General features: G+C 37.7%; 1 protein-coding gene across 1 annotated transcript; it reads right to left on the reverse strand.

Moving 5' to 3' along the window:
- Positions 1-811: 811 nt before the first annotated feature.
- sln (sarcolipin) lies at positions 812-4,696 on the reverse strand. The gene is made up of 2 exons (XM_043692771.2): positions 4,570-4,696; positions 812-1,095 (listed from the first exon to the last, which is right to left on the reverse strand). Exon 2 carries the CDS (start codon positions 962-964, stop codon positions 869-871), a length of 96 nt encoding a protein of 31 aa, XP_043548706.1. The 5' UTR covers positions 965-1,095; positions 4,570-4,696; the 3' UTR covers positions 812-868.
- Between the last annotated feature and the right edge of the window lie 14,000 nt (positions 4,697-18,696).

Here is an 18,696-nt window from a genome sequence, read left to right on the forward strand (position 1 = left end):
ATAGCAACAGAGAAGATAATCTATAATTATTCATTTCAAGAATGGGCATGTTAAAGAATAGAAAGCAAAGGCTAGAAAACAAAATGTCCATGATATAACATTGAATTAGAAGTGTAATTTATTTATCAGTACATTTCCATTGATCATTTTGATCATTATTTTTCTTTGAATAGTTAGTGGCAAGTGCTGTTTGAGAAGCAAAGCCACATGTTTACCATCACATTGTATTGTAAATATCAAAACAGATGGCCATATATATTAAAGGGCATGCATCATCCCATGTTTCTGTATTTCAAACCAGAAAATTGAGAAGAGACCTCAAAAGAGGCCAACATCACGCTGCTTGGTAACACCAAGATTGCAGGGAATAGTAGAGGAGAAACAAATGGAAGAAACGGTAGAATTGTTTGCTTACTTTGAGTTGTTTTAAAATACTGCTTGAAAATATAATATCTTTTCTGGGCAGCATCATTGTCATCTTGTTGATTTAACAAGTATAAAGATTGGTAGAATCTAATGAATTGTAGCCCTATTGCTCCTAATGACTGAGCTTCTATGGAGAATTATAAAGCTGATAACGTGAAGTAGCTTTGCTATTTGCATGCAATTTCACCATCATGTTCATGCCCATGAATCATGAAAGGGTGACACATGCCCTTTCAAATAATTGCAGAGGATCAAAATAGGGCATTTACAAAAGATGTAACATACAAGAAACCAGAAGTCAAACAAATAATTGCACAGTTAAATCATCTTCACACTGCAGCCACTGGATAGCTTCCTTAGAGAGAAAGCAAACAAACAACAGAAGTCATGACAAACTGGCACAATTTATTGTAGGAGCTACTTTTACATAGGCAACAGTCGGTCACTCCTGATAGGATTTAACGAGAAGCCACATAAGTAGCACAGTCATCAAAACAACCATAAAGTTCAAGAAGAGCTCTTGTGTGGATTTATCCATGGTCGTAGTGTGTTAAGGAGCAGGAAGTCGCAACCAGTTGTGTAGAAATAGACCAGTTCAGATGAGCCAACACCTCAGAATAACAGCAGGCTGAACTCGACTCCAACACACTCTTCAAACTTATTGGTTGTCTGAAATAAATGAGTACACAGATCTTTCCTGTTAGTTTAAATTTAGTTTTCATAGATCTCCTCAAACAACTTCCAACATTCAAAACATTGAAAAGGAATAAAATGGGTTCAGAAACATATCAGCTCTTGATCTGTCTTATTAAATATACTGTGCAAACAAAAATACAGAAATTTCTAGATAAATTCAACAGGCCTAGAGAATCTGTGGAGAGAAAGCAGAGTTAGTGTCTCAGGTCCAGTTCCAAAGAAGGGTCACTGGACCCAAAATATTAACTTTGTTTTCTATCCACAGATGCTGCCAGACCTGCTGAGTTCCTCTAGTAAGTTTGTTTTTGTTTGTGATTTCCAGCATCGGCAGTTCTTTGGTTTATTTCATTAAGTATAATCTCTTCTTTTGTTGAAACTATGAATTTGAGGTGACTAGATGTAATACATCATTATACTTTCCTTTCATTTCTGAAATCTCAATTCAAATCCAACCCATCAGATGAAAAAGGAGTCTCGCATTTTTTAGATGGTCCAAAAGGCCCAACTGCAATGATCTTAAATAGGTCCTAGTGTATGCGGGGCCACAGCAGAAAAATGTCCACAGCTGAGAATAAACTCCGTTAAGAAAGGCAAACTTATCTTTTTGGGGGCGAAGCCCGAGCATTACAATCATAAAGTCATGTAGCACGGAAACAGATTACTGATAAAAGCTGGGAGTCCTGAGTCATGCATGATCTCCCCAGCATTACATCTAAATATTTAGTAGGTCCAACCAACCAGGTCATCAGAAAGATGATGGAAGATCACAAAATAGGGACTGGTATGAAAACCTGACAATGGGACTTAGGACAGCCATAACAGATGTGGTTCCCATGATGGGTTAAGGAGCCATATAGAAAGAAAGAAACAGAGGAAGAGCCTCCAGTCCGGAGAACTGCTTCAGTAATCGGCGCTGCTGAGAAGGCAGTTGAAGCCTGTGTTTAGTGGAGGATGAAGGGGCTTAAGAAGAAGTCTCAGGAGACATTTCAACAGCCTGGAAAGCAGCAGATGAGCTCAGGAGAAGCCCATGAGCTAATATTTTAACTCAATGAAACAGAGGGTATGGTGAAGGAAGTACACAAGCAAAGTTTGCTTGGTGCAGCTATGCAACATTAAAGCTCGAAGAAACCCAGGGCAATATTAGCTGGTGAAGCTAGCAGTCCATGGACAAGCTGGAGTTGTGGCCATGTGTAGCTCCTGGAGTGCAGTTTTCAGGATGCAGGGGTGTGCAGTCCCAAAGAATCAAGAGTGAACAACCAGGGCACAAGCAGGCCATTAAGGGAGTCCATGATGGAGCAGCATTTGAGAGAGTTCCAAAACTAGGAGATCATAAGTGAAGATTTGGAATTCCTTGAAGAGGAGACAAAATTGAAAAAACTTTGGTGACCCAGTTTGAGAGGGTTGCTGAGAAATTCACTTGCTGTCTTAGGTGTTTAACCACAGTTTGTCTGTTACCCACATCGACCTGTGTTAATTATGGATATTAGAATAAAAATCACAAATAAATACTGTAGATTTTTTTTGCTCCAACTTTGTATTGTAAAGTTTATTTTTCTTGTTGGATATCATGGAAACTTGTGGTTTTATTCTCTTACAAATTACCTTAGATCTCACAATTCATCTTAATTGAAGTAAAATATTTCTGGACCCTAGCCAGACAATTTTATAAATTTGGCAGTCTGTCTCTGAGATCATAACAATTAAAATTTATTCAACAACTTAAAGACTCAAAATTGTAGAAAGAACTTTTTAAAAATCATATTTCAGGTTGATCTTCCAATGTTAAAAGTTAACACACAATGCTAATGTAATTAATTCTGCTCAGCTTCATGCTATGACACACACGGGCTGTTCAATAAAGTTCCCGTTTTGCTAAAAAGGCTTGATTTGCTACCACAGATTTCCCTCATCTTGAATAGCAGAAAAACTTATTTTAAAAATACATGATGTAGTTAAGACAGAAATTAAGTAGCAATGAATGAGCTTAACAGCTGTGCAATGAATGTGGCTATAGTAATTTGAAATCTAAATATAATATGTGGCAACAGTCATCTAAGGCCAACACCAAAGTTTAAGGTCAAAATAATTTTCATTGTTAATAGTTACATTTGGACTATTAAGAGATTAATTTAATGTGGTAAACTAAAAACAAATCTGTTGCATCTGAAATAGTTTCCAAAAAATTCCAAGCAAAACAAACATAATTGCAACCATCTTTGACTGGTCAGTTGTACTCACTTCTAGAGTATAATCCCCAACTATGAAGCACTATACTATCAAGTTACAAGGATGTTTGATTTATGCTTGGAACTAACACCACTCCTCTCAGCATATGTGACAAACAGATATTAAAACATTTGACTAGCCATGATCTAAAAATACATTGGGTTTTAACACTGATGTAGTGTTTCTAAATTGAAATTTCTTCACCAATATCACTGGACAATTTACTTTAAAAATTCTTAAGTTCCTAGTAAGGTTAAAAAGGGAAAAGTAACAATCCTAAATAATTTTAAGAGCAGTTTTTTTTCTCTGTTTTCGATTGTAGATGTGCTTACTCTTTATTGGTAAAATTTGCATTATTTCAAAAGACTACATACAAATGTATGTCTCAAGTGCAAAATCACAAGTTTTTGCTGAAGTAAGATATTGGGATGAGCTGTAAAATAATTTCTCCATTAAGCAAATTCGATTTAAAGTATTAAATATTCTTTGTAATATATTAGCATCAAAAAGCTTTATACTTTTTGGTGTGCACAGTACTTAGTGATTTGAAATGATTTGATCATTTGTGTAATCGATATCCTTAGCTGTTTATGAAGTCCAAAGTTTATTTGCAAACTAATTCTCTCTTTTACTTAATGGTAAATATTATTAAAGAAAATGTGAGATATTAATTGGAAAGCAATACTTCTCTGCAGAATTCCATTAGCAAGCTAAAAAAGTTACATTTTTAAAAATATGAATAATAAAGAATTAATAATCAGTTACAATGAAATGTGGCTATGAGATTTTATTATAACGTTTCAGTTGACTGCAAATAATATATTAACTCAAGAAGCATTAAACATCTTTTAAAAAGTAAATTAGCAGCTAAACCTCTTTATATTACAAATAGGTTTAGTTGAGTAATGTTCGTGCTTTAGCACCCAAAATTAAATGATATTCTTATTTGTTCTTGATAAATTAATAAGTAAGAATATAAGAAGAAAGTGAAGCTCATAAATCCCATTCTAAAACTGTGGTTGAATGATTTCTGAATTGTGCGAAACCAAATTCCTTGCACTAACTACATCAGTATCTTTAGCTCGTTCTGAATTAGTTCATTGTTTAAAGGTGTGAATAATTCCCAAAGAAAATCAAGAATTTGGAAAGACCCACAAAATCTGTAAGAGCAATACTTGTTACTTGCCATATTACTTCACAAACATGCATTGTATACTTTACCTATGCAGAAAATTATCAAAATGTTGCAGCAATGAATGCCTCTCCACCTCTGAGAAGATAGCCCTGGTTCATTCACTGTCGATCTTCAAGTGCAGTCTGTGTAGCAAAGCTCTGAGCAGGATCTAAAGTAGTCCAGAATGGAAAGCAGTGCTATATTTTTGGCAATAAAGGCAATGACGTCACAGGTATAGAATGTCACTAAGTGGATGGACCTAAAAGCGTGGCGGGTTCTCTAAGTACTATCTTATGCTTGCTAAATCTTACTATTAATTTTTAAAACATTTGAATTATAAAACGAACATACTTTCATTGCAAAAAAAAGTAATAGGAAAAGCAATGCAATAATTTTAACTGTAAATGTCAAAATGATTTTTTTTCCATTGACTAATTTTCCTGAATGGAAGTTTTCTTTTTCCTTTACCTTCATAATCTGACATCTTGAAACTTTGAATGAACAGATAACCTGCTCCCAAATTGTCATGAGTGACCATTTCATTTGTTGATAGTTAGCACTACAGTGATTCATGCGCAACGTTTGCTCCTCTCTGCACTCTGTATTCATCTCCATATATTTGAACAGCAACAGGAAATGCATTGATATAGCAGCTTTAATGTAGCAAAATATCCTAAGATATTTTAACATACAATAATTGACACCAAGCCAAAGGACGAGACATTCAAATATGTATCCAAATGCCTTCTTAAAGTAGTAACTTATAAGGAATGTTGTAAAGAAAAAGAGGTGTGAGAGAAGAGGTTTAAAAAGGAATTCTAGGCTTGTGGCCTAGACAAGTGAAAGACTTGGTTGGCAATAGTAAGATGAGGAAAGTGAAGATGGCACAAGTGCCTAGAATTGGAGGAACCCAGACTCCAAACTCAGTACTGAAACACTGACGGAGGCTTCTTTTTCAAATTAAACTAAGGCAAATTTCCAAGCATCCTTTTAAGAACAATCACATCTTTCCTAAAGTGTGGTGAGCATAACTGGATCCAACACTCTAGTTGTAACCTAACCAGAGTGTCATACAGACTCAGTAGAATTTCTCTGTTCTTGTATTCAGTTCCTGTTTATTGTTGTGCCCACTTTCTGAGTGTACGGGTTCTTTAGCAGTCTAATGTGTCTGTGTGAGTTCTTGAGAAGTCGAATATGTTCTAGAGTGTACAGGGAGAATAACCTTCTGGTCTAACAAAAAGAGTCTTGTTGACAAAATGAAGTTTATTGCATCTCTCCAACTATTCATCGGTTTAAATATAGGCTCTACATTACTACAAAGACTCTTGGCAGAGCCTAGCCTTTGGTTTACCTCCATAGGATTCTACTTTATGCTTAAAGTCTTCAGTACATTATTATAATGCATGATGTCTATTGCACTGAATCAAGTATTAACACTTTCAGAACCATTTATGCCCATATAAAACATGTTTCCCAACCTTATCTCTGATAGCGATTATATATTTCTTTACATAATTAGATTTACCATTAGCCCATCTCCTCCTAGGTTTTTGATTTTACAAATTCAGACAATCTGGAATTACCATGATTCTCCCTGAATGTGTTATCTTCAGAATTAAAAGAATGGTAGTTTTATTGGAAAGAACTTAGTCCTCTTGGTCTGTGTTCATGAAGATCTGAGGTCAATGATTCTCTTCTACACTGGAGGATTTTTAATCTCACTCCTTTATCTTGGAAAGTCCATCACACCTGCAGGCACCTCTTCCTTATATATTCTTCAAATGTTGCTAATCTCTTATTAGAGTTGTCCTTCAAGAAGGTTTTATGCACCATGTCTTTAATTTGTGTCAGTGAATTTTTATTCTCAGTCCACAGATATCCATATTGAAGTAGTTAGATTTTCTACTTCAAATTGTCGATTAATTTAGATTATTTTCACCTTCACCTCTTGAATTGTTGGTGGAATCAACTTATTTACTTCCTTGACTCTTTTATTTGAGGATTCCTTTGTGCCTGATGTGAAGATTTTTTTTGGTAGGTATGAAGATCAGATATTTTGCTTGAACTTGCCCCTTCATAATCATCTCAGCTTCTAATGTATGACTTGAATTTGTTAAAACTAGTTGTTCTCTATACCATGTTGCAATCTGATTCAATACAATTCTTGAACTGTCTTGAGAGGAGTTTAGTGTTCAGTTGCAACATTTTTGTTTGCCATTCTTCTTAAAGCTTGTTGAAACTTAGAATCTGAACCCTCTTCAGGTTTATAGTAAAGGAAAACAATTCAACCAAACCAGTATATTGCTTTCAATCTCATTGATGATATGAAACAAACCTCTTATCCCAACATAATTAACCTCAGGGGATTCTGCTTTATGTTTGGGTTCCATCATGAATTTAAGGAACCCCGTAATATCTTTTGCCTGCTATTCTTTGAATGACTGTGTCTTCACCCCAACTGTTCTTTGGATAGTTGTCATTTAACCCCTTCCTGCTTTTGTAATCCAGATATCCATAATTAATCTAGTCCCATTTACCAGCATTTAGCCCATATCCCTCTGAGTTCTTCCTATTCATGTATTTTTCCAGATGCCTTTTAAATTTTGCAATTGTACCAGCCTCCACCACTTCCTCTGGCAGTTCATTCCATACACACACCGCTTTCTGTGTGAAGAAGTTGCCCCTTAGGTCCTTTTTAAATCTTCCCCCCCTCACCTTAACACTTTCAGAACCATTTACACCCACGTAAAACATGTTCCCCAACCTTATCTCTGATAGCTATTATTATATATTTGCTTACATAATTAGATTTACTTTTAGCCCATCTCCTCCAAGGTTTCAATTTGGTTAATTATGCCCTCTAGTTTTGGATTCCACTACCCTGTGGAAAAAAAACAATGCTCCTCCTAATTTTATAAACTTCTATAAGGTTGCTCCTCAGCCTCCGATGCTTCAGGGAAAGCAACCCCAGCTTAATCAGCCTCTCTCCATAGCTCAAATCCTCCAACACTGACAACATCCTCATAAATATTTTCTGAACCGTTTCAAGTTTCACAACATCTTTCCTATAGCAGGGGGACCAGAACTGAACGCAGCCTGCCAAAAGTGGCCTACCAAAGACATGTACAGCTGCACTGTGACCTCCCAACTTCTATACACAATGCACTGACCAATAAAGGCAAGCATATCAAAAATGTCCTAACCAATGTCGAGTACAGCTGCAACATGACCTACAACTCCTGTACTCAATGCACTGACCAATAAAGGCAAGCATGTCAAAAGCCTTCTTCACTACCCTGTCCACCTGCGTCTCCACATTTGAGAAACTATAAATCTGCACTCCAAGGTCTTTTTGTTCAGCAACACTCCCTAGGACCTTACCATTAGGTATATAAGTTCTGCCGTAGCTCATCCTACCAAAATATGGCACCTCACATTTATCTAGATTAAATTCCATCCACCACTCTTTGGCCTATTGGTCCATCTGATCAATGTCCCATTGTACTCTGGAGGTAATCTTCTTCATTGTCCACTACACCTTCAACTATGTTGTCACCTGCAAATCTACTAACTATAACTCCTAGACTGGGACTCTGGGTAATCCAAAGTACAGGAAAGGAGAAAATTGTGGCTATAAGAGCTGCTCCTTTTTTGCAGTTGTTTTTAGTGTTGGAGCTGACTTCCTCGGTTTCTTGAAGTAGTAATTATTGTATTGTTTTGGAACTTTGGAAAAAAATTGATCAAAACAATAGTAATTTAAAATGGGAAGAAAGAAGAAGATCAGATACCATGTGGGAAATGAAAACAGAAAGGAGCAGAGCACTTGTCTGCTCATTTTACCAACCTCTCAATATCCTGCGGTAGTTGATTGGTGTCATCTTCACTGTTGGGCACACCTTGAAGTTAAGAATCATTAACAAATTTTGAAATGTTGCTTTCTATTGAACTATCCAAGGCTAATTGTCGAATAATGATTGTGTTAAATGGAGATTTGGAAGAGGACATGGTGAAGGAGAGCCGGTCCTTTTATTTTGGAATCTGATCCTGTTTCAGATATTATCAAGAGGCAGAACGGAGATAAGGAATAAGAGGTGATGAAAGAGAATTCCAAAGTTCATGCTAAGGGAAGAAGAGCATGAGATTCCCAAGCTATAAGTGGATAAGTAAGAACAATGTGAGGGCAGTCCTTTGAGAGGGAAAATAGGCATGCATTTACCCATTCAAAACCAGGAACTTGGAGATGCAGTGTTTGTAAGATCATTGGAGTAGAAGGTCAGATATTTCATGCTTAAAGGTGAAGTTGAGAGACAGTAGGATTATACTGGACAAGAAGGAATCCTTTGTAATAGCCTATATCTGTTCAGAACTGGGTTCAAAACTATGTCCATCCCTGTTTTGAAACACTGAGCATTTGATGCTATCCTTCAACATCAACCAAATCTCTAACCTAATTATTTGGAGAAATTGTTTGGAGATTCAGTGTTTAAAAGTATCTGAAAACAAAAAAAAGTATTTAATTTCTTACCATAGTTTCTTTTTCTTCACTTTTCATTGCTCTTTAAAACCCATGTATAAAATACTTTTGAAATATAATATATGTATGTACTATTAAAGTGGTCAGCATAAAGTATTCAGCTCTGTAGATGATGAGAAGCAGTCAATAATTTGTGTCACTGCTGCCTATTCAGTGGTGACAGAATGTCAACATTATTCTTACATCTGATAGGAAGCTATCTCTTTGTGATCTGTCCCACTTTGGCTATAACTTGGCAGTAAATCAAGCTTGCGACCAGATCATTCAAGCCATATCTGTGTCTGTACCTTTGTGGAATGTCTTAGTTTAGACTACATGGCTGAATATAGGACTGTCTTTTAAAAGGAGGAAAATTCCAAAACTGAGATCCAAATTGGCTGGGGAGGCCTCACAGATGGACAATGGGACATGAAAGCAGATTTTAAGCAATCAATAGTTGGTGGGTGTGGGAACTGGTCCATAAAGGCTGGCGAGTGGGAGGTCATCTTGTAAGCTGAAAAACGGGCATCATTTTTAATGGGATGGCAACACTCCTATCAGAGGCATCAGACATACAGAAGGCTAAAGATAGGTGTTTTTCGGGAAAGCCTGTATTTAAGTGAGGTGGAGAGAAGTGCTCCACAGAACTGATAGGAAGAGGAGGCCAGCAAGTCTCAGCAAGTAATAAAGTTTGATAGTCACAGAGGAAGTCAGCAATTGTACAGTGGTCGCACGAATATTGTTGCAATTAGCTGTCCCAGTACAGCTATAACACTGAGCGGCACGGTGGCACAGTGGTTAGCACTGCTGCCTCACAGCACCAGAGACCCGGGTTCAATTCTCACCTCTGGCGACTGACTGTGTGGAGTTTGCACGTTTTCCCCGTGTCTGCGTGGGTTTCCTCCGGATGCTCCGGTTTCCTCCCACAGTCCAAAGATGTGCAGGGTCAGGTGAATTGGCCATGCTAAATTGCCCGTAGTGTTAGGTAAGGGGTAAATGTGGGGTATGGGTGGGTTGCGCTTCGGCAGGTCGGTGTGGACTTGTTGGGCCGAATGGCCTGTTTCCACACTGTAATGCAATCTAACATTGGCTCCAATCAGACAATGTGGAAAATCATCCTGGTATGTCCTGTAATCGAAAGGCAGGACAAATCTAATCTGGCCCAACCACTCTACTGTCAATTATCAGTAAAACGATAGAAGGAGTCATCGACAGTGCCATCTGTTTTGCAATGACCTATGCACTGGTGCTCAGTCTGGGTTCTACCAGGGCCACATCTCCTGACCTCAGTTCAGACTTTGTTCAAACATAGACAAAAGAGCTGAATTCCAGAGCTGAGGTAAGAGTGGCCGCCCTTGACACCAAGGTTGCTTGAGTGTGGCATCAATGTGCCCGAGCAAAATTAGATTAACTGGGAATCAGAGGGAGAACTCTGCACTGTTTGGAGTCATATGTAGCACAAACAAAGATGTACAGATTACAATAGAAATCCAATTCCATGCATTAGCGGAATCACACTGAAGTGTCAATCCACAAGCTCCTTTAGGCATCTGAAAATCTTCCACTCGGTATATACAATCCATCCAGCAGTGAGTCTGTGTACTGACCAGGATGAATCAGGATATTCAATGACTCCAGAATGCATGTGAGGCACGTCAAACATACCAATCCTAAAAGCAGAGCAAGCTTCCAAATTCTCATGATATTCTTTGGATAAAAGTAGCAATAGACATATTCACAGTGCACAGGGAAGATTACATCATTATAGTGGTTTACTTTTCCTAAATTTCCATTATTGGATGACGGTGAAACATAATGAGTACAACCATCACTGACACTATGACCACTATTTTCAGTTGATTCAGTAAGCCAGAATGGATATTACACATCTTAGTTCAATGGCAAACCATTTAATGAAATGTATACAGATTGAGGGGTGACCTATGTCATGTTCACGTTCAATTGGTTCGTGCTATCACCATTGTCAAGCAACATAGCAACATTTTTGCATTGCATTGCTGCATTTTCCTGCAATGCCAATGAAGAAAGAATTACTATCCCCAGGACAATTTGTGCTCAGAAGGCAAATGCAAGTGCTCTTGACCCACATTCTATTGTCTAACCAATCTAAGACATTGAACATTCTTCTTCAAAGACATGAAGGATATGCAGAACATCAGGTAGAGAACTAGCAAAAATATGCACCAGGCAGAGAATGCAAGTTAGAAATCCAAATGTAAATGAATACCAGCAAAGATTTCTAGAATATACAACCAGCCTAGATCATACAAAATCATTTCTGATCATGGTACCATGATCATTACAAATGAACAGGAGCCAACTCAGACTAATGTATGACATACCAATCATGTTTGAAGAGAGTGAGGAAGAAAACTTTGACAATGATTCTGTGATGATGATGAATAAGAATAGCCAGCAGCAAGACAACCATATTGCAGATTATGATATGATTTATGGACAAAGTTTACAAAAACGATGATTTAATGTACACCTATGAGGCAAAATTGAAAAGTGTGGTGCTGGAAAAACACAGCAGGTCAAGCAGCATCCAAGCAGCAGGGGAGTCGATGTTTCAAGCATAAGCCCTTCATCAGGAATTCCCAAAACGTCAACATTCCTGCTCACCATTCCTGCTGTGCTTTTCCAGTGCAATACTTTTTGACTCTGATCTCCAGCATCTGCAGTCCTCACTTTCACCTATGAGGCAAAGTCAATGTTTGATAAATTTAAGAAGATGTATCATCAGTTCACAGAAGGCTACATCTCAGAGTTTAACAGGTTTGTTAAAGGACTTAAGAAATGCAATGTAGAACTCCTAGAGTCTGTGTTGGCAATTAAGCTATTAGACTGTCCACAAACTTTGCATATTGGTTCTGATAGGTGTTCAGTTTTAAGCAATGATCCTCTTTTTGAACAACTGGCTGTTGCACTAAAAATGTTTTTTGGAGATAATCCTTCCCAGTTATATTCTCAGGACTTGTTGGGATTTCTGTAGTGATCAAAAAGTATTGACGACTATGATTACTGACTCTCAAAGTCAAAGGGCCTTTATTGCAGGCAACCATTTAGGATGGAACTTCTGAAGCCTTTTGCAGGGGATTTGTTCCTTTAATGGATTTCCTGAATCAAGGGAAATGCAGTATTGAGGTGATATCTGACAATTGAAGTAGTCCAGAAATCCACAGGAATAATTAGATTTCCAGCGTGATTCTAAATTATATTATGCTATGAACTGTCCAAGCATAAAGAATCAAGTATTTGAAACGACTCATGAAACAAATGGTCCTGAGGATGACTAGGATAAAAATCAACAGCAAGAAAATATTGTGTCAGTGCCTGAAACTTAAGTCGGCCCATAAGTATCTTTGTTGCTGACTTATTAATCAATTGTGCTCAACTAGGTAGTGGCTTTACTCAATAGTGTGTGATATCGACTGACTGAGCTATTATTTATAAACCTGGACAAAGGACTCAAAAATAGGGTAAAAATGTGGAAGCTCTAGTTACTTTTGCCTCAGGAATGATAATTGTTGTCATCTTTAAAAGAGTGAACTTGTGAAATCATAGGATTGCATCATCTCATAAGCCCTGATGTCATCTCAAGTGTCATATTGTTATTACTGAGTAAGTCTTCAATAAAAAAAATGTGTTTCATTTCTGAGTTAACAGATAATGAAGGTCATTATGACAAGTGACAAATGACAAATGACAAATTTCAGGACATGTAAAAGAACTTAATTATTAAAGTAACACATACAGCTGCACAAAGTCTAGTCAGTGATGGCAGATGCAAAAAGAATTATAAAGCATGTGTATTTGATAAAGCCGTATACTGAGTTTCAAACATTACTGTATATATTTGAGGAAACTGGAAGTTTTTCATCAAGTGGTCCAAGAAATGCTATCAACCTCTGCAGATAGGGTTCTGGCTGATCAGAATAAACTTATATGGAAATTGCATGAAAAAGTTGTAAGAATTAAAGTTACAATTAAATTATGCCAGGGTTATAGATAAAGAGTATAAATCCCCTGTAGAGCAGATCATTACGCAATGTAATACATGTATTAAATATCAAAAGACATCATCATGCCTGGTTGTACATTTCCCTTTAGCATAGGAATTCAGTGAAGTAGCAGTCATGGAGCTGAAGACATGGGACATTCTTCAGAAAAATGATTAAGTTTTGAACATGTGGCAGCAGTTTTAGCATATGCACGTCGAAAAATAAATTAAGGACCATATGGACTATAGTGAACAAAGTCATGGGAAATTAGGTTGCATGGGCATTGAGTGACCAATAAAATTCTTCCCAGAAGGCAATAAGACATACTGGTCTGAACCAGTACATTCATTTCCAAGTTTCACTTCTGAGGTAACAGATAATGAAGGTCAATTTGCAAATAACAAATTTCAGGGCATGAACTTAATTATCATAGTATACTGCTGCACAAAGTCTGGTCAGGAGTAGCCTATGCCAAAAGAAGCCATGTAATAATTGGTGAGATATTGCACAAAATGTAGGCAGATCAGAAGAACCGTAAGTTACAAACAGCATGGGCAGTACATGTAAAAATCTCTTTACAAGCCACACTAATTAGATAGGGTTCGGATCCACAGTTGTCTTCAAGACTGCATGACAATGCTCCAGTACAACAATGCACAGCAATAAAGAAAAAAAAAGTTTGGTTTATAGACCCATCTAAATGGATTACATGTCAATGGAAAAGTGTTCATTAAAACTCAGCCATCAGAAAACATTAGCAGAGCATTGTGACATTGCATCAGACCATCTGGAGAAGATTTCAGATCTGATGACATGATTTACTCTAAAGTACAAGGATACAGGGAATGGAAAGGACCAGGAAAAGTTATTGGGCATGACAGATAAACTTTCACAATATGACACATAAAGGCACATTCCTCACCTGCTGTGAGGTAATTGATGAAGCACCATGTTACAAGTTCTACAAATTGGAACAGAAGGGGCAGGATCTTAGAGTTCAGGAATTACATACTTATATACATTCTGGTTGTGAAGTATATGAAAATGTAATGTCCATTGGCTCAAAGTAGATTTATGGGTCATTTTGAAGGCATAGAGTCGGATGACTGGAGGGTGGCCATGATAGCCTGGCATACAGACATGTGTACAGGAAAATATGAAGACAAATTACATTTCCAAAATGAGGAACAAGAATTGAGCACCATGGATTGTTAGCAATGGGGACGAGAGTAGAGAACTAGAAACAGATCCAGTACTGATATAGGCAATACATATAGAAAAAAAAGTCATGTGCAGTCAAGCAGATTTTAAGCAGGCATTATGACAGGAGTAGCCCAGAAAGATCTCAACATCAGAAAAGAGGCTGCAGTCAGACAAGACAACTCAGTGATGTGGGTAATAGAGAGTCTTCTCCATTAATGGATGAAAGTAGAAGTCCCCATGATCGAGGGTTTCTGACAACTGTAGAATGGAAGATATGGTGATAGTAGAAGCTAACTTAAGAGAGTTAGAGGATTAGAAATAACTTGGAGTAGATTTCAAAATTGAAGATAAAAATAAATTTGCTCTGTCATACATGTGGATCTGTATGGAAAAGGTCTTACCAAATGGCACTTATAAACTAAGGATACATTGGTAATTGGAGGGGAGGAATAGTTTAGGGAGCAAAATGTTTAGTACAGGCAGTCCTATGGCTGGAAAAGTACGTTTGAATATCTTTTTAACCATTTTAATAACCTTGTGTTGAAAGTATAACTCTATAGATAGCAAAATTGCAGTCCTTCAGAGTAACCAGCTCAAGACAGGAGTAACCTTACAATCCAAAAGGAAGCATCAGGAATTAATGAAAGCTCCAGAAGTTATATAAATGAGTTAAATGATGTTTCTTGGATTTGATATTTTTCAGTAAGGGTACTTCGGTCAACATTAACTTATTCACCACCAAGAGTGGATCTGAAAATGTTCTATCAGAAGTATAACAGAAAACTTTCAAGATATTCATTGAAACTTATAAGATTCTTAAGAGGCTTGATAGGGTAAATATTGAGAGGGTATTTCTCTTTATGTGAGGGTCTAGGACCAGAGAGCTTGGTCTCAGAATAAAGGGGCACCAATTTAAGACTGAGATGAGGAGCAATTCCTTCTCTCAGAGGACTCCTTGCTAGAGCGAGCTGTGGGGACAGAATCCTTGTGTATATTTAAGGTCGAGGTGGATAGATTCTTAATCAGTAGAAGAATCAAGGTTTATGGGAAAAGGACAGGAATGTGGACATAAGGAATGTTGGAACAGCTGTTATTGAAAGAGCTTAACAGCCCATTCCTATTTCTTATGGACATTATTTTTGGTAGAGGGGTGCCAATAACATTGAAGAAAATTTATAGATTGAATTATGAAAGAATTCAAAATTGGCAGAGAAGCTTCTGGAGTTTTCAAACATGTGGCTTTGGAAATTAGGCTGAGTCAAATATAATACTATACTGAGAGTCTTACTTAGAAAATGCCAATCCTATTGCAATTAGTCATACCGGGACAGAAAGATGAGGCTGCTACCAAAGATGAGATGGAATGGCTGAAATGTCTCATCAGAAAGCACAACAGTTTAAGCACTCAGACTAGACCAAACACAAATTTTGATCTAACAGAACTTAGTCTGGCTATGAGAAATCCAAAGATGGAGAACATTTTTTAAGAGTGAATAAAATTCATTAAAAAATGAAAATTAAGAAGCATATCCTGTAGACCTCAGCTTTGGATGATCCCAATAATATGACAATAGTCATTGTTTAAACATCATTTCTGCATGATATATGTTAGCGATGACTTGTGATAGTTCTTGTGGGACAAAAAGGGGAAAGGTTGCTCCTTGGCGTGGAAGACAAAGAAAATGAGAAGAGTGGTGAAAAGCACACAAGCTGCTAGATCTCTAACTTTCATTTATATGGTGTTCCGTTTGTGTAAGATTTGAGGAAATTCTATATGTTAACAGGACAGACAAAGCAACTCTAATAGAATAGAGTATCTTTGTGGAATAATGTACATTCTACAAAAGGTGGAAGTGAAAATGACTATGGATAGATAGAACCAGTTTAAAGCAGAGTTGGAGGAGAAAGAGAAGTGTTTGAATTTTTCATAAAGAGGAACATTTCTGCATAAAAATCAATATTCTAGGGAAAGGCTGAGTTTCTATGTAACAATGGGAAATCTGAGATTGTGTTTTATTTTTATCTATGTACCCTTTATAAATCTAACTTTTTTCTTAAAACAAAAGGAGTCTGTCAACATAAGAAATTCAGATCTCTTTAACAGTCATCTCCAGAGCTGATGATGCTAATTGGATTCTGTATTTAAGAGCTTTGTTCCTAGGGCCTTTGTGGTGCAGTGGTAGATTATTCATTCATAGGATGAGGGCATCTCTGGTTAGGCCAGCATTTGGTGCCCATCCCTAATTGTCCAGATATCGCCTAGACCATCGCCTCCCCATAATATCCCTACCTCTGAGCCAGGAGACTTGTGTTCAAATCCCACCTGCTTGAGAAGTGTGTAATAGCATCACTTTTGATTTTAAATATAAATAAGACTCCTGGAGTTTAATGGTGGTAGGTAGTTGATGAAAACTTTGAAAGTCAAATGAAACCAGGTTATAGTCCAACAGATTTATTTAAAATCACAAGCTTTTGGAGAGTTGCTCTTTCGTCAGGACTATAACCTGTTGTGGTGTGGTTTTTCACATTGTCCACCACAGTCCAATGATGTTGATGATTTGGTGGGTAGATAAAAAGTCATTCAGATGTGTGTACAAATAATTAGAACTAAGAGCCGGGTTCTTCTAGATATAAAAAAAGGAACTGAGTTCCTCTTCAGCAGAGAGCTGGTTTCTGGACAGCAAGAGTCCCATAGGGAAAGGTGGAAGCAAGTGTTTCTGCAAAACTAAACAAAAGCTTTATAAATCTCTGAGTGTATTTTGCTGTCTGATTCAACATATGGATGTCAGCCTATAAAACAAAAAACAGCTGCTCCTCAGATGCTGACTGGCCTGCTGTTCTTTTCCAGCACCACACTCTTGACTCTTTGACAATGACACTAAGACTTGAAATCTCATTGATGGAGGTAACACCTGCAAGTTGCAGAATTTTCCTTACGTTTGAAGGCACTTCAGACTCAAGAACCCAGAGGATATATGCCATGGTCATCAAATACATCAGAGCAGTGTGTTTCCATGTCAGCTTCACACACCAGGACAGCACTGGAATTTGCACCAGTTGGTGAACTGATGAGAAGGAAGTCATGAGATAACTTTACTGTACTGCATTGAATGAGGACAATGATGAATGCATGCCTTTGTTTTATGACATATTGGATTCCCCAAATCAAACCACACATCAGAATCTCATTTTCAGAAAATCTATGACCTGCAGAATGGATTCCTTGTAGTCATATGTTAACTGTCATTATCCACAGTCTATGCTTTGGGGTCCTATTTCGTGTAAGTAGCCATATCTTCAGACATTCACTGTCCAACCAGGGAAGTGTCCAGTTGGTCTGAAAAGCTGGTGACTCTGGGACTGTCTCAGGATGAATGTTGCGGTAGCTTCCTGACTACCTTGTACACTGAGTACCTTGCAGCATCTTTTTCTGATGGACATATACTAACAGCGTATTCAATGAGAGAAACTCTTCCCTATTCTTGAAGGTACCTGACTGTTCAGGAGGAGATCTGATACCATAATTGTATACCCACCTAAACTGGGTACTGCAGCAATGGTCCTGAACCTAACCACCTTCAAGGTCTGACGAGGCTGGTTTTTGTGAAACCCTGTGGATTGTGACATCTGTGAGCTGCTTGATGCAGAGATGGAGCTTTGACTGGCTTATCCACAAATGTCTGAAGGATCCTTGGAGTAATCTGTTTAATGTAGAAATGGCAATTCTCACCACTGCAACCCATTGGCTGCAAATTCTGTTACAGCATTGAACACCAACACAATCTGCCAAGAGTATTCTGGTAACCTTTGAAACTGACACGCTGAAATTTCCACGTGGCACAGCCTTTGTCAGTCACCTCTTTCATCTGGGTAGTGCCTTCTGTGACCACTCTGCATTCTCCTCATCCATCTCCCCTTTCACCCACATGGACCTGTTACTCCTCTGGGTGTTACAATTCTGCTCTCTGGAATTGCCTCTCTCTCCCTCTCATTTTCATCTCGACCAGAGGATTCAACATATGAATGCATAAGACCCTTTACTAACTGATACACTCAGAGCCTCTCAGCTCCCTTCACATTGCACAGAGAAGAAGCACTTCCTTTAATGTGTATGCGCATTCTACAATACTTACAGTTGATGCCCCTCCCTCACCCCACCATGTGTTCATGCTTCTCACTTTCCCTGTGTTGTAATGTTGTGGCTCTGAATGGCTTCCAATCCTCAGTTGCCATGAGCTTTCACTTCCCTATAGATGGCCAGCCCACTGAAGCACTATGATCTAATGATCCTTCAACAAAATGTAAAAAACTCCTCATAACAGTAGTAAATGAGCTTCTTAACAATGTGCACCACTATTGTACCCCTCTCAATCACACCAGAAACATTGTCCCATAGCAAGAACACACTGGATTTCAATCTGATCATTTAGCAG

This window comes from Chiloscyllium plagiosum, unplaced genomic scaffold, assembly GCF_037043375.1.
Source record: "Chiloscyllium plagiosum isolate Xiang-an unplaced genomic scaffold, Cpla_swu_hap1 HiC_scaffold_6, whole genome shotgun sequence".
Classification (NCBI taxonomy): Eukaryota; Metazoa; Chordata; class Chondrichthyes; order Orectolobiformes; family Hemiscylliidae; genus Chiloscyllium; species Chiloscyllium plagiosum.